The 14,009-nt window shown below is 47.9% G+C and overlaps 1 protein-coding gene across 1 annotated transcript; it reads left to right on the top strand.

The window, feature by feature from the left end:
- Positions 1–6,634: 6,634 nt before the first annotated feature.
- Positions 6,635–12,795, top strand: VSX1 (visual system homeobox 1). Its single transcript, XM_007096618.3, has 5 exons — positions 6,635–7,058; positions 8,870–8,948; positions 9,390–9,513; positions 10,563–10,743; positions 12,172–12,795. The coding sequence occupies exons 1-5, from the start codon at positions 6,635–6,637 to the stop codon at positions 12,456–12,458; spliced, it is 1,095 nt and encodes a 364-aa protein (XP_007096680.2). The 3' UTR covers positions 12,459–12,795.
- Positions 12,796–14,009: the final 1,214 nt, after the last annotated feature.

Raw genomic sequence — 14,009 nt, 5'->3', positions numbered from 1 at the left:
CCACTGGTCTAGAGTGAGAAGATAAATCCAGAAGCCACATGAAAAAATGCATTGTTTTGGATGATAAAGAACATTTTTCTGGGAATATGATTGTGAGTAAGACTTGGTCTTGGGCACCTGAAGACAATGGAAGGATAAAGACAGAAAAGACTGAAGGGCAGGACAAGATGCATAAGGAACATCAAGTACTGCAAGAATGTGGAAGAGATTTTTTCCATTGGGGAATCTGGGAAGGACTTATGGTGAGGAGCCCTTTGCACTGGCCTTCTATGGCTGGGTGACTACTGTTCAGCACCTGCCTTTCAACTGCAGTGTGGAGGTCTTAAAACATGTGCTTCTGGGGCACCTGGGTGGCTCAGTCGGATGAGTGTCTGCCTTCAGCTCAGGTCATGATCTCGCAGTTCGTGAGTTCCAGCCCCGGGTCGGCTCTGTGCTGGCAGCTGAGATCCTGGAGTCTGCTTCAGATTCTGTGTCTCCCTCTCTCTCTGCCCCTCACCTGCTCACACTCTGTCTCTCAAAAATAAATAAATGTTAAAAAAAATTAAAACATGTACTTCTGCTATGGAGAGGTAGGGTCTATGTTCTATCCTTGACTCTGGCTGGACCTGTGCCTGCTCAAATCACAACAGAAACAATTTATTGATTAGACACAGCAGGTATGGTGCCCAATGGCTTATACTTTAGGTCCCACGAATATATTTTAATTTATTTTAAAATCAGAAATAATATAATTATAATGAACAAATAATAATGAATCCAGACTGGATTACACTTACTTTTATAGCAACACAGTCATAAAATAAAATTTGAATATTTTTTATGGAGGAGGGGGCCATTATGGCAAAAGTTCCAAGGTCCCTAAAGTGTCATAATGTGGCTCTGCTAGTTGAGAGTGCTGGAGGTGCTATTCTGTGACTTTTGAGGCAATGTCAGCAAAGACATGCAACTCTATCTGGTTCTCTTGGGAGGCTCCCAACTCCCCTAACTCAACCATGCTGGAGAGGCCATGGCCCCATCAGCCTTGGGCTGAGTGAGTGAGCCACCTTGGACACTAGCCTCCCCAGAAGACTGCAGCCCCACATAGCAATAACATGACAGGCTCCAAGCCAGATCTGTGCAGTCAAACTCTCCCAAAATATCTGATCCACAAAACCATGACCACAATAAAATGTTTCATTTGAAGCAGCTAAATTTTAGGACAATTTGTTATGCTGAAATAGTCTGCAGAATATTCAGCCAAGGAAGGGACCTCAGAAGTTGGGGGCCTCATGGGGGTGATGAAGGATAGGTAGTTCCTGATCCCAGCACTTCCCACAGTTTTGGGTCAGTTTTATAAGAAACTAGGTTGCTGACTCCCTATAGTCCACTAATTCATTGAGGAGCCCTGCATAGGATGGAATCTCTTCTTCAGTCAGTGGAATTAGGGGAATTGGCAGTGGGATCTTCGCTGTTGGGGAATTTGAGGTCCTGAGCAACAAGGTTGCGCTTTAGAGGGATCACTGTGGCTGAGGAATAAAGATCAGTAGGGGAGGTATATGGGAAGGGGTATAAGGAAGGTAGGGGAGATACCAGAGGAGAGGCCCAATGCCTAAGACAGGGTTCTTGGATTCAGACCTCAGAAACCACATCCAGCTAATTTATGCAGCAAAAAAGTTTACTAAATGGCACCTTCTTCCTCTCCCACTCCAATTGATGGAAGCCTGGAGAAAAAGGGCAGGGATTGGCAGCCAGACATCTGTGAACAAGGCCAAATTGTGCCAAAGGACAGTGACAATGATATGCAGAGTGGCTGTTGGACACTCAATGCTGCCATTGTACAAAAATCACCACCTCTTCCTCAGTCTTTGGGGGGAGGTCCCAGGTAACTGAACTGCCAGAGAGTGGGAAGAGAAAGCATCTACCCCACCTTGAGGTGCTGTCTTTGTGGGCACCTCAAGACTTGTTTGGATACTGAGTAGCCCTAGACTGACAAATACGTTTCCCTTCAGAAAGTGCAAACTTCTCCTGACCCACAGTGTGGTGATGGGCAGGGAGGAGAACTTGAAGACAGATGCAGGCTAGCTAGTGGAACAGAACCAGGCATTAGTCTCACAGTTGTTTGGTTCAAATCCTGGCTCTGCCACTTGGCAGCAGGGTGAATGTGGGTAATTTATGTGATTATTTGTCCCCCTAAATCTTTGCTTCTTTACCTGAAAGATATAGGACAATAATAGCATCCACCCTTAGAGCTGTGGTCAGGATGAAACATGATCCTTTTGATAAGCATATGCAATAGTAGCTGCCCATAGTAAGAACCTAAGAGGTATTAGCCCTTGTTGTTACTTATGTTATTTTTGGCAACTGGAGGTAGACTTGTGGGCAGCGTGCTGTTTGGGCCTGTGGGGTGAAGGTGAAGAAGTCTTGGGGAGATGTACACTGGAGGGTGCAGATGTTGCATTCAGCACTGGTAGGCTGTGCTTTGGTGCTTCTGTGAGACTGGGACAGAGGTCCAGAAGGCCATAGATGTGCATGAAGGAGCATGTACTCAGGCTGGAGACAGATTTGGCAGTTCTTGGCAAGCAGATGATGACTGAATCATGGGATCTCACATGGGGGAGAGAGAAGAATGCCCAAGGGAGATTGAGAAATACAATGTGTGAGTCTGGGTTTTCCTAGAGGCGGGCTCTGAGTCAAGCACTCCAGCATAAGTCATTTATCTGGGAGATGCTTTGGGACAACACCAGTAGGGGAGTGGGGAAGCAAGGTGGGAACAGGTCCCTAGAAGTAGAGCTGAACAGAGAGTAGGATGTATGAGCTTTATTGGGGAGGGGTCTGAAGAGGTCTCAGGGGTGAGGGAGGTCAGAAAAGAGGGAGGAATTAGGCAAGGGTGTGCTCATAGGTCCAGCTGAGCCTTGGCCTGATCTATGAGCAGAAAGAAGTTTGGAGCAAAAAGGGCTCTGCAGAGTTGTCCCTCTGCAGGCAAGCGGTAGCCTTGTATCAGTCTAATATGTCAGTCAGACATTGTGGATGTGGGGATAGAAGGGTCTAGGTTAAGGGCTTTTGTCAGCAGAGGGCAATTCTCATTAGGGGCAGTGGTGAGCTGTTAGCGGCCTACAGTCAAGGCAGCTGAAGGGAGGTGTCAGAGCCCAAGAATGGGAGTCTGGGTGGGGCACCTACAGCACCTAGGAAAAAAGCAAATTGAAATGTAATAATTAGCAAGTAACTGGGGCACACCCTTTTGGGGACCTCTGGGAAGCAGAATAGAATGCAAGTGTGAGTTATTCTACCCTAGGCCTGGGGCTGGTGGTCCAGGGCTTCTCAGGGCCTGTTAAGCCTTGGCACTTCTGGCTAGGAGGCAAAGTGGCCTCTGGAGACCAGACAAAGACCCCAGGCAAAGACGTGGTTGGGTTGGCACTGGAGGCTGGGCTGCCTGTAGGCAGAATGGTCAGGGCATGAGATGGTGGACAGGGCAGAGCAGTGTCTACACAGCCTTTGAGGGGCGATATGAAAGAAGGAGCAGCCAGAGAGGCAGGAAGTAAATCAGAAGAGGAATGAATGAATGGGCTTGTTTGTGCACTCACATGGCAATACATTTTATTCATCCGTGTCTATCCTACTCCGATTGTATCTCTAATGCTGCCAGCCTGGCCAGGGCCCTTTCGGAAAAGCTGAGGAGGCATCTCTGTTGAGCCACTCACACCTGATCTGCTGAGAAGAGCCGGGATCCGTGGGAGACCAGGGGAAACAGAGCGCACATTCCTGGGTTAGCCCCAGAGAGGAGATGGAAACATTCTTTGGAAAATAATGAGCAGAGGAACCTTTACTAATTAGTTAAATCCCGGATAATCCCAGTTGAGGAAGACAGATCCGGACCCCTTAACAGATTTGGGGTTCCAAAACGACTCCGAGAGTGACCCAGGGCAGAGAGGCTCGAGAGGGCTCTGCCTCTGGCTGCAGATTTGTTTGTGAAGAGAGGGGGCTGGGAGGAGCCTACCCTTCACCCCTTCAGGGTCGAAGTTCCCCAAATTCTTGCTCCCGCCCATAGACTCTCTAACTGCAAGGGGCGCAAGGGGACTCGCGGAGTGTGGGTAGGCTCGGGGACCAACTCGCACTCTCCTTTCCCAGTCTCCTAAACGATTGGAAGCGCTCCCCGCACCGTGGTGGTCGTGGAGCCAGGCGCTGGGTCCTGCTCCGGTGGCTGCGTTCCCATCCCTGGGCGCCGGGCCTCTGAGCAGATCCCGCAGAGTCCTGCGCGGTAGGCGACCTTCCGCCGCAGGCTGCTGGGGATGGGAGTGTGGACCTGGATTAGCGCTGCGAGAGAGAAGGGGAGGCACTTCTCACTGGGGAGGAGACCATGAGGGTGACCTCAGGCGCTGCGTTTCAGTCGCCGCCACGATTCAAAAAGGAAGACACCCGGGGTTCAGCGGTCTCTCCAACCTGGTCTGGCGGACCCCTTCCTGCAGGTGGAGCAGGAGGAGGCCGTAGGGATGCTCCTGTACAGGAATTGCAAGGTTCCCTTAGAGCTCTGATTCCGGCTCCTTCTCTCGGCTTTCTCTCTTTCAGCTTCGCTTTCCCGATTTCTCTATCTGTGACCGGTGTGACCGGGTTAATAAGCCTCAGTAGTTTTCATCTGCGAAAGAGGTTTTGTAAGATCCTTCAGAATGGGTTTAACCGGTGTGCTCTTGGCTCACCCCACCGTGTGGGGTGGCCGAAGTTGGGCTCCTCCCGCCCTACCTTTTGGTACTTTTGGATTCCTAGCCATCCACTTGAGGTCTGTCCTCTCAGTGATCACCTGCCTCTTCTGCAGAGGGGAGGGGAGGGAGACTTCAAGACCCTAGTGGAGGCGAGGGGAAGCTGTCGGCACTCCAAGCTGCTAGAGCTGCGAGAGCATCCGGGCTAGCAGGGGAGCCGCCTCTTAGACCCTCCCCTTACGAGTGACCCGGGTTGGGCCACCCTAGGGCCAGTGGTTCAGCCTGTTGGCCCAGGAGTTGGTCTGCAAAATGTGTGGATCGTTAGGTGTCTTCCCTAAACTGCGGCGCCAAATTCTGAATTACAAAACGACTATTCTGCAGGGCAAAGAGCTAGAGCACTTTGGTTTGGTCCTTTACCACCAACACCCTACTTTAAACCCAGAGATAAATTTGGGGGAAATTCCTGGCGGAGCCGAAAACGACGCTGGCGTCTAAAGCCGCCCCCGCCCCTGAACGATTCAAATGACAATTATCTCAGAGGAAAGTTATTGTTTTGCTAATCCCAGGAACAGCTTGCGAGGGGGAGATTTGGGTCTTCCTTTAATAATGGAAAGCTAATGCGCAGCCTCTTGTAATTATCTTTATCTGAAACCCCTCGTTTAATCTGCATGTTTAACAGTGGCCCCACTCGAAGGCGCAGGGAGCGGGAAACCCACTTTCCCTGACTCGGGGTCCTCTCTGGCGCGCGCAGGGAGACAACGTCGCGTACGGGTGGTCTCAGAGAGTTGCCGCCTGCTCGCTGGGCGACCTCAGACCGCTGGGCCCTTAGGAGGTGGGACTGAGGAGATTCTGTGTCCATGGTTCTATGTTTGGGAAGGGTGGGCTCAGGGTTTCGAGCGATTCGGGTTGAGTAGACGCAAATTTTCACAAATTTCACTTGTGAGCCAGGAGTGATTTACTCACGTGCTTTGGCGCCAACTTCAACAAACCAGGGAGTTTCACAGAAAAATCTTTCTTTGAATAATTGTAAAATCTGACAGTAATTTGTTTGCCTCCGTGAAGAGGGGTGTGTCCCAGTAGACAGGTCCTATGTTCCAACTTACGCCCCCCCCACACACACCCAATTTAGAACTGTCAGATAAAATACTGATACATACTCATACTAAAAAAAAAAAAGTTCATTGTATATCTGAAATTCAAATTTCACTGGATCTGCAGTATTTTTGTTTGCTAAACCGGCACCGTTCCTTAGTCCACTCTATATCTGTTTCTCCCTACTCCCCCTTCTCTCAGCTCTTGTGAGTTTTGCGGCCCGCTGCAGCTCAGCCATTAGGGCTCTGGGGGTGAATTTGGCTGGAGGTGCAGTGGGCGTGGATTAAATAAATGTTTTCCACTCCTCTCCCTTCAGAGATTTTCGTGGAAGGTCTTGGCTCTGGCGGTGGAGTTGGAGGGCTGGTGAGTGTCATACTGGTGGTAGTGTGGCTAGGAATGAGGCCCTAGGTCTTAATGAGCAACTGTGTCTTGGGAGGGAGCCTTCGAGGTAGCTGTGAGGGGGACCTCCACTTAGAGAATCTGGAAGGAAAGGAAGACCACTCCGGGGCCTGGAAACTGCAGCTTTTTAGAGGAACCAGCAGATAGCAGGGTCGTGCCCTCCCTACTTTCCTTTCACGGAGAACGGGGGAGGGGGCTGTCGGGTGGGGACTGGGCAGGGGGACAGCTGGAGAGGAGAGAGAAGGAGGTAATTGAGGGGACTGCAGCTGGGAGGGCGGCGACCGAGGGGAGGGAAACTGGTGGCGTCCCCATCTCGCAGGGTCCTGGGCGATGACGCGTCCGCGCCCCACTGATTGGAGCCCTCCTGGCCTTCCGCGCCCGACAGGCTGTCAGGGAGTATAAAGCATCCTCCGAGCTGTGCCCTCTCCGCAAACGTGACCTAGAGAAAGTCAAGCCTCACCGACTGAGAAGCCATGACATGCCGGGACGCACTTTGCGACGGGCGCTCCAGGAGCAGGGTGCTGGTGCCAGGCAGCTCCCCCAGCGGCTTGCGCCCCCGCGGGTTCGCCATCACGGATCTTCTGGGCCTGGAAGCTGAGGTGCCCGCGCCTGCCGGCCCCGGGCCAGGATCTGGCTGCGAGTCCTCCGTGGCCGCACCCTGTACGGGTTCGGGTCTCGCGGGCTCCTGCATGGCGCGCGGGGCCCTCCCATTGGGGCTCGGCCTTCTATGCGGCTTCGGCGCACAGCCCCCCGCGGCCCCTCGGGCGCCTTGCCTGCTCATGGCCGACGTGCCGTTCCTGCCACCCGGGGCGCCTGAACCCGCTGCCCCGCAAGCCCCTGGTCGCCCGCCGCCCCCTCTCGGCAGCCAGAAGAGCAGCGAGAGCGTCTCGACGTCCGGTAATCAGGCCAACGCATCGGGGTCTTGCCCCTGTTTCCTCAGGCTTGGGGCCGTACAGGGGTAACTCACCATCGTCTCATTGAGCCCCTACTCCCAGCATCCCGGATCTAAGGGAACTCGGGACCCCTGAGCGCGGCCCCGTCGGGGAGGCGTATTCTAGCAGCCTCGCTCCCTGCCCCTTGTCTTTCCCTAAGTCCCTGCCTCTTGTCCGGGACCTGGTCCCGCAGCACAGCAGATACTGCCACCACTCTGTTCCGGACCTACCCCGGGGGTCTTGGCGACTAAGCAGCGGTCTCTGAGGGTTTTTCCCTAGCCCCCCGCCTGAGCCTCGGTCTCTGCGAACGGCATAGGTCGGGGAGGCCAGGGCGTGCTTGTTCATCACCAGCACAGAACCCACTACCCCGCGGGGGCTCAAAGGTTTGCTGGATTCAAAGAGTGAAGAGCGCAGGGCCTGGAGGCCTGGAACTGTCCGCCTCCCGGGGTGCTGAAATAAGAGCCTAGGTACCGCGCTTTTTTCCTTGCGTTGCCTTCCGTCCTCCCGCACACGTGAGAAAGGAAGCAACCTTGCCAATTTCATTGCAGCTATGCTCAACATTTTGTTCCAAGCCCAGCTATTTCCTCAAAGAAGTTGAGGTGCATTACGGGGAAAGAGAAGGCAATGAATGTCTATAAAGAGCAAAGGCCAAGAAATTGAGAGGTTTGGGGTGTGGGGGAAATAAAATGGAGAATTATACAAGAAAACGCAGACTGAGAGAAACTATGTAGTAAAACCTAGAGCTAAGCGTCTAGTAGGCAGATAAGGCAAAAAAGTACGTTGAGTCTCTCCACTGAAACTAAAAGTAATAATATAATAAAAGTAAGCATGCCAATTTAGCAGACAAGCAAGTTTTCACTCAGTTTAAAAAAAAAAACAACACTTCACGAGTCTCTGTGTAAGATAAAATGACGCCTTCTATTAGTGGTTTCATTAAAAATGCAAAAACCACCTTCATAGGATGAATTCTTTCTGTGAGAAAATGAAAGGCAAAATACCACTAGATCTTGTCAAGAGTGAGTTTCCTGGATCTGCTTCCAGAGATTTGGAATTGGTACAGGAGGGCAGGGAGTGCACGTCTGACAAGGGTTTTGATGTCAAACCTTAGCCGCCCCACTTAAATGTTGGTTTATTGGTTAAGATGAGGAGTTGGAGGCAGAAAGAAGTGGATGAATTTGGGAGCTAAGTGGGAATAGAGAGTGTCATTAATGGCCAAGTAGCTTCACGCAGTCTGGGGTTTGACTCCCAACTTCATCATGTACTACCTGTGTGATCTTGGGCAAGTTACTTAATCTCTCTGCACTTCAGTTTCCTCATCTGTAAAAATAGAATAATACTAGTAGCTATCTTGGAGTTCTTTTATGAAGAATAACTTTTATGAAGATAATGCATGGACAATGCTAAGCACAGTGACTGGAATATAGTGAGTGCTAAAAATGCTAGCGAATATTGTTAAATACTCACATTCCCCAGCAGAATAATAACTTCAATCCTCATATTAAAATCCAGAGAAGAAAGTGAAAAATGTGCTCACCTTTAAAAAGTTTTCTTTCCTTCCTTCCTTCCTTCCTTCCTTCCTTCCTTCCTTCCTCCCTCCTCCTTCCCTCCCTCCCTCCCTCCCTCTTTCTTTCTTTCTTTCTTTCTTTCTTTCTTTCTTTCTTTCTCTTTTTTCTTTTCTTCTTTCTTTCTTTCTTTCTTTCTTTCTTTCTTTCTTTCTTTCTTATAAAAGATAATATGCTCACCTTTAAAGTCCTCTCTTTTCTCCGGTGCTAACAGATGAGGACAGCCCATCTGAAGATAGGAGTGACCTGAAGGTGTCCCCCACCCTTGGCAAGAGAAAGAAACGGCGACACAGGTATACAGCCAGGCTGTCCTCCCTGGCTACTTCCTCAGGACACAGTATCTGAGAATATATGATGCTGCATTATGGCAGGCCCAGTGACCTCCTGGTTGGCACATAGTAGGCATTTGGGAACATAATTCTGCTATTCATAGGAGGCTACAGGACAATCTTTGTGGCATTTTAAAGACAAATTTGTGGACCTTTAAAATAGATATTCTTAGAATGAGTTGATAGAATTCATTGAGGAGAAAAAAATGTCAAAGAACTTTGTTGTTGTTTTTGAACGAAACTTCTGGACTTTCCAGAGGCTAATCATTCAGAGGTGATATGTCCAGTTATCATGAGGAGGGCTTTTAGGGTGTGGAAAGGCAGGCATGGGGTCTTCTAAGTCTGGGAAGCCTGGTAGCCTCCTGCAGACATGTGCCCACATATGTGCTTTGGGCTTCCCTACAGGACTGTTTTCACCGCCCACCAACTGGAAGAGCTGGAGAAGGCATTCAGCGAGGCCCACTACCCTGATGTGTATGCCCGGGAAATGCTGGCTGTGAAAACTGAGCTCCCTGAAGACAGAATACAGGTGTCTAGGGTCCCTTTTCTCTTTCCCAGAGACATCACAGAGAACATGTTTTTCTCACACACAGTGGGTCAACCCACAGCCACCTCTAGACAGCCTAACACATTCCCATTGACACACAAACTAAGGCTCACTGGCTGCAGGTACCACAATGCTAGAGACTTTCTGTATTTTTATTCCAAGAAGATATTTCCTGTAATCTGCATGTCTTTTTTTCCTTTTATTTATTAATTCTTTAAAATTACACAATAATGTGTGCTGCAACTAAAAACTACATATATAGCTATATATATCTATAACTCTATTATCTATCTATCTATCTATCTATCTGTCTGTCTGTCTAATCTTTGACTATCACTCCTTGAGAGAAAACAATGTAAATATCTTGCTGTAATCTTCCTTCACACCATCTCTGTGTTTATATCTGGCTGTGAATATGTTTATATATCTCTATCTCTCTATCTCTATCTCTATCTCTATCTCTATCTCTATCATCTATAGCTATACTTACACACACAGGATTTTGTGTGTAAGGTATTGAGTTATACTTCTTAGTCTTTTGTTTGACAATGCACCTTGAACATTTCTCTAGGAAAGAAGATTTGCCACTAACTCACTCTTTTTTTTTTAACAGCTAAACAATATTCCATATTATTCCTTTATTAAGATAATATTTTCCAGGAGAATTATCACCAACAACCCAAAACCTTGGGGTTAGAAAGGACCATTGCCAGCGTGAACTCTTTCTAATCAATGAAAAAAATCAGGAAACATAATAGTCTACTTCTTTACACAATCTGTGAAAGAACACTTTGATTTTATTTTTGTCATTTCTCATTTTCTGGAAAGCCTCAGTGGAAACTGCACATTAGCCCCATAATGATGAGTCCTTTTGAGTTCTGAGTGAGCAGTAGGTACAGCTCCTCAAAGGTCTGGGACTTGAGTGGATAGTTGGCCCTTTTAGAACTCCCTGCTCAGGGGCACCTAGAAGCATCCTCTTTACTGTGTCTCCTCCTGTATGCTCTTCTGCTTCCTGTCCTGCCTCATATTAGGTCTGGTTTCAAAACCGGAGGGCCAAGTGGCGGAAGCGGGAGAAGCGCTGGGGTGGTAGCAGCGTGATGGCGGAGTATGGTCTCTATGGGGCCATGGTGAGACATTGCATCCCGCTGCCAGACTCTGTCCTCAACTCCACCGAGGGTGGCCTGGTTGGTTCCTGTGCACCATGGCTTCTGGGTAAGGAAGAAGGGCCCTGCAGCTAGCAAGAGGCCCAGAGATACTGGGGGAGAGAGTGGGGTTCCCACAAAAGGCAGCCATTTGCAAAGCCAATCAATGTAAATTTACTCAGATTTGGGCCCAGAATATCACATCCAATTTTTAATTAATTCAAAGGCTTGAACTGTGGTCAATTGATTTATTTTGCATGGGAACTGTGTACACAGTGTGTGGAAAGGTCACATTAAGCCTTGGTTTTAAGAGTGGAATGATGTAATATGTGAAATACATTCCAAAATGTTAGAATTTTTGGAAATCATACAACTTAGAGCTCGTGGTAATAGTAATGAGGGCAGTGCTAAGCAGTGAAACCTGCAGGTGATTAACGCCCTACAAATCAGAGCCAGAAGGTCTGGGTCTGGGTCCTGGCAGTCTGCCACTAACAACCTGCTTTTCTGTCTCTTAGACTTTTGGTGCTAGAACAGCCTACACTGGTAAGGTCCAAGTTTTGAGGCTAGGCATTCTGGTGTTTTCTGTTGTTACCAGAGACCAATGGGCAGAGATCACACCTTAGAGGAATGAGTCACAAGATAGCACCTAGGGCAGGGTGGGAGATTAGAGTTAGGTATATGTATGAGGAATTCTAGGCTGGTAGGGGGAGGAGGTTTTTTGTTTAGCAAACATTTTTTTTTTTAGCCCCTACCCCCAGACACTATGCTGAGACTAGAGATACCAATAGTAAATATGGTCCTGACTTTGCCCTCAAAGACTGAAGAGACAGAATTTGGGGCAGGGAACCAAGTTCACCCTTCTGAACTTCCACAAGCAGGTCAGATGTGGGGCAGTGATGCTCACTGGCATCTGCATATCTGTGGCCTTGTAAGAAAGTGGGCTCAGTGCTGCCAGACACTCTTATTTCCAGAGAAGCTGGAAATCTGGCTTTTGATGTAAAATCTCCTGATTTTAAAATATTGGCAACAATTAAATTTGAACAATTACTGTGATATCCAAATAAGGCACCTTTGTTGGGTGCACCCCACAGACAGATATTAGATTTAACCCTTAATGGGGGTAGATACCTAGCTGGTTCCCCTAGAGGCCCTGGAGACAGATGCTGATGAAGGCATTTTTTTAAACGTTTAATTATTATTGGGAGACAGAGAGAGACAGAGCATCAGCATGGGAGGGGCAGAGAGAGGGGGACACACAGAATCCGAAGCAAGCTCCAGGCTCTGAGCTGTCAGCACAGACCCCCACATAGGGCTCCAACCCACAAACTGTGAGATCATGACCTGAGCAGAAGTTGGATGCTTAACCAACTGAGCCACCCAGGTGCCCTTATGATGAGGACATTTCTAATGGGATTTAGAGAAGCTAGACAAGGAAGAATTTACAAAATTGCTGAATTTGGAGATACCTATTTTTATTTTTTCTCTTCTTTTTTGCAAGGGATGCATAAAAAATCCACAGGGATGATAAGGAAACCAGGAAGTGAAGAAAAGCTGACAGGACTCTGGGACTCAGACCAACTCCAGGAAGGTTCTAGCCCAAGGCAGACAGGATCCCAGAGAAGCTCAGATGAAGCCAGCCCTGAGAATGGCTTGGAAGATATGGCCATTGATCTCTCCAGCTCTGCCCGGCAGGAGACCAAGAAAGTACACCAGGGCACCAATGCTAGAGGATGCTCAGACTCCTCAGGGCTGGAGGGGCTCCAGCCAGGGAAGGTGGGAGCCTGATGAGGCCCACAGGCCCTACCCTCAAAGGCTGGCAAGTTCATCCCTTATGGCATTTTCCACAAGATAACAGTTGTCTAAGACAAGGACTCTCAGCTGGATTTTCTTCTTCCAGTGTCAGGATAAAATGTAATGCCACTTGCTTTAAGAAGACAAATGGATACCTTAGGGAAAGCCCATTTCACCCTAGAATGGAAACCATTCCTTAAAGGCAGTTAATTTTATGTAAAATTTTACTTCTTTTTTGTAGAACTTGAGAAGGGAGGATTTAAAGTTCAAAAAGTGTATTCACTGCTGGGCCTCATTTGAGATTTGGTTCAATATACTGTGTAAATTAATAGGTGGTCTGATGTCCTCCATCTGAATTTGAAAATATAAATTTATTTAATCTCCAGAGAATCAGATGTCTTTATAAATAGCAAAGACCCCATACAGACATATGAATGAATTATAGTATCTTTACCTTGAACTTGGCTTTGGACATTTCAATTTTCTCATTAAGCAATACTTTGTATTATCCTGAGTGTCATTTGATAGGCTGTGCATATCAGAACTCATAAACAAGAAAGCAACCCATACTTTCCCTTCCCTTCTGAAATAGCATGGGACTGTGTTTAATATCTATAAACAGTGTTTTAAGGTCAGACAAAGCTTCTTGGTCTTTTAAAATTTATGTTTGAAAGCACTTTAGCAACTTGGATTTCATGAATGTTTTGTTTCCTGTATTTCCTTTGCAATTTATTTATTATTTAAGAATAAACATTGTGTGGTGTGTTTGCTTCTCAAGGCACTATTTCTGTTACACATATGTACATCTCCAAGATCACTGATCCCCTAATGAAGCTCTCCCCCCACCCCCATTCCTATCGGCCCTTTTCAATCTCAGGATTGAAGGATTGAAGGATTTCATTTTTCAGGCTGCAGCACGTGTCATGTGTAGCTTTGTAAACTCCCATAGGGTGGTGGCTGGGTCTAATTCACCTTTTAGAGTTCAAGTTCAGAGAGACTTAGGTTTGAGGGGGAAATGTGAAGCTTCATGAAGAAGGCAGAATGGGGAAGGAAAGTGGGGAGCTTGAGAGGTTTCCTCTGGAAATCAGTGCAGTCAGGCTGGGCCTGCTTCTCTCATCTCTCCATGAGAACACAAAGGATCCCTTCCTTTGGCCTATTTTTCTCATCCTTGTTAATTCCATACTCTGTGAGAATTAAATATCACCTATCCTTACTGCAGAAGCAGAAAACCATGAGCACTACCTTCTTTTATTCATTCTGGCTCATAGAAATTATTGCTGAATCCTGACACTGCACAGCGAAAGAGCAGGTGTTGGTGAAGAACTCTAGAAGTTATGTTCTATCTTTCCTGTCTAGAGGCAGCATGCCAGGCTCTAAGCCAAGTGGCCATACTTGCTCTGGACCATCTTCTGCCTTCCAGCTGGTCATAAGATTCTTGCTTCCATCTCTCATCCTTAGTTTATCCAGGGTTGAATTTGAGCTAGTAACCTGTTTAACTAATACACATCACACTCATAGAATAAAATATTGCGCAACCTCTAAAAA

This window comes from Panthera tigris, chromosome A3 (genome assembly GCF_018350195.1).
Source record: "Panthera tigris isolate Pti1 chromosome A3, P.tigris_Pti1_mat1.1, whole genome shotgun sequence".
Lineage (NCBI taxonomy): Eukaryota > Metazoa > Chordata > Mammalia > Carnivora > Felidae > Panthera > Panthera tigris.
Note: the sequence above shows the minus strand (reverse complement) of the source record. Positions and strands in the feature narration are given on the sequence as shown.